At 39.9% G+C, this 2,246-nt stretch overlaps 1 protein-coding gene across 1 annotated transcript in view; it reads left to right on the top strand.

Moving 5' to 3' along the window:
- LOC117961823 (slit homolog 1 protein-like) overlaps positions 1 to 2,246 on the top strand; it is a 71,397-nt gene that overhangs the window by 16,811 nt on the left and 52,340 nt on the right. The window contains exons 3-4 of the mRNA XM_034900762.1: positions 160 to 231; positions 366 to 437. Coding sequence (XP_034756653.1) covers positions 160 to 231; positions 366 to 437 — 144 coding nt within the window. The remainder of the gene's footprint in view (positions 1 to 159; positions 232 to 365; positions 438 to 2,246) is intronic.

The raw sequence follows: 2,246 nt of genomic DNA, 5'->3' as shown, positions 1-2,246 counted from the left end.
GTCGGCAGCAACCAGGACTATATACTAGATACTATATATACTATATACTATATACTAGATGAATACATCTCTGAATCAATAGTGATATGTTTTAAATTGCATTCTTGCTTATTCATGTGTGTTGCAGTGTTTTATTTCTTTATTTCTTTTTAATGGCAGTCATCTGATGGAGAACCAGATCAGTGTCGTTGAGAGAGGAGCTTTTGATGAACTGAAGGAACTGGAGAGACTGTGAGAGCACACACACACACACACACACACACGCACGCACATATTCACTCAAATATACAGACATTTCCACCTAATTGACTTTAACATTGACGCGGCAAGTTCTTTTAATCCAGCGTGTGTTTTTGTCCATCCAGTCGCCTCAACAAGAACCATCTCAGCCAACTTCCAGAGATGCTGTTTCAGAAGAATGAAGGCCTGTCTCGACTGTGAGTCTCAGAAATATCTGCATACTTTCTATCCTTTATTCTCCTCTATTCAATATCGAACTTTTGAACCCTGTACTCTTTACCTAGTCTGTATCCACGACCTTCCACTTCCGTTGCTGTCGGATTTCACTCATTTAGGCCGGATACCCGTTGCCTTGGGCTAGCTTTGTGAATTTAGTTTTATTTTTTATTTTTTAAACTCCGTTGGATGTTTGAGGACTATGTTTACCTGGTCCTCAGATCTCTGCAGGGTAAATCCAGACAGCTAGCTAGACTATCTTTCCAATCTGAGTTTCTTGTTTCACGATTAAACAACTTTTTAACCTACACATGTACCACCAAAACAAGTTCCTTCCCGAGGTTATTTTGCAGAGGCACCGTTCCTGTGCTCGGCGCTCAAGACAATTTTGATTGGTTTAAAGAAATGCCAATAAACCAGAGCACGTAATGCTGTGTGGACTAGCCCTGTGATAGAAGGTCTGGCTATGCGAGACTAGTCTTTACCTGGTTCCCCCTGTTGTACCCCTTACAGTATTTTTGCACACACAAACACTGTCATTATTGGGATGATTATATACAATAAATATATACTGTGTATATAGAGTATATATGAGTCCCCAGTCTTGTCCAGTTATAAAATCATACAGTGTGTGGTGATTCTGATCATTTCCCTTCTGATGAAGTCGCTGCATGTTTGAGTTGTAAATGTGTTTACAACTCAAACCAGGACAAGAAAGTGATTTAGAAAAAAACAATGAACTAGTGCAGCATACCATGACAGAGAGAGTATTATATTATAATCCATATTTCAGTGTGGAGCCACAGTTTAGCTGAGGTTCACTTAGAGTTTACACTCTTTACTTGTTTCTCCATGTTCTCCATTTCATCTGTTTGTGTGCTTATTTTGTGAACACTACAATTTACAGTATTGGATTTAGGAGTTGTATATTTAGTTTATACTTAAAGCCTAAACTGTGATTGTGCTGCCTTCGTGATGAATCGTATGTGTACTGTATGTTGGTTGTGTGAGTGTATTGAAGGAGAGTGGTTTTTATTAAAGGTCCCATGGCATGAAAATTTCACTTAATGAGGTTTTTTAACATTAATATGCGTTCCCTCAGCCTGTCTATGGTCCCCCAGTGGCTAGAAATGGTGATAGGTGTAGACCGAGCCCTGGGTATCCTGCTCTGCTTTTAAGAAAATGAAAGCTCAGATGTCCTGATCTCAAATCTTGACCCCTATGACCTCATAACGGGCAAGATTACCTCACCATTCTCTGCTTTGCCCGCCCAGATAATTTGTCCCACCCATGAGAGGGAGACATCTTGGCTTTAAAACGAGCAAAGTGGCAGTTGGTCAAGCCCCCCCTCCCCCTCTTCTCTCCTCCTCAAAAGCTACAGACTCAGAAATGGAACATACTAAGGAAAGCTCATTGTGGGACTGGCTCTTGTGGCTGTAGTTCTGCACCAAGACTGAAATTTGGGAAAGAGACTTTAGATACAGTATTAGGGACCACTAAGGTCTATATAAAAGAGACTTCAGATACAGTATTAGGGACCACTAAGGTCTATATAAAAGAGACTTCAGATACAGTATTAGGGGACCACTAAGGTCTATATAAAAGAGACTTTAGATACAGTATTAGGGACCACTAAGGTCTATATAAAAGAGACTTCAGATACAGTATTAGGGACCACTAAGGTCTATATGAAAGAAACTTCAGATACAGTTTTAGGGGACCACTAAGGTCTATATAAAAGAGACTTCGGATACAGTATTAGGGGACCACTAAGGTCTATATAAAAGAGA

The sequence above is a fragment of the Etheostoma cragini genome, chromosome 2 (assembly GCF_013103735.1).
Source record: "Etheostoma cragini isolate CJK2018 chromosome 2, CSU_Ecrag_1.0, whole genome shotgun sequence".
Taxonomy (NCBI): domain Eukaryota; kingdom Metazoa; phylum Chordata; class Actinopteri; order Perciformes; family Percidae; genus Etheostoma; species Etheostoma cragini.
Note: the sequence above shows the minus strand (reverse complement) of the source record. Positions and strands in the feature narration are given on the sequence as shown.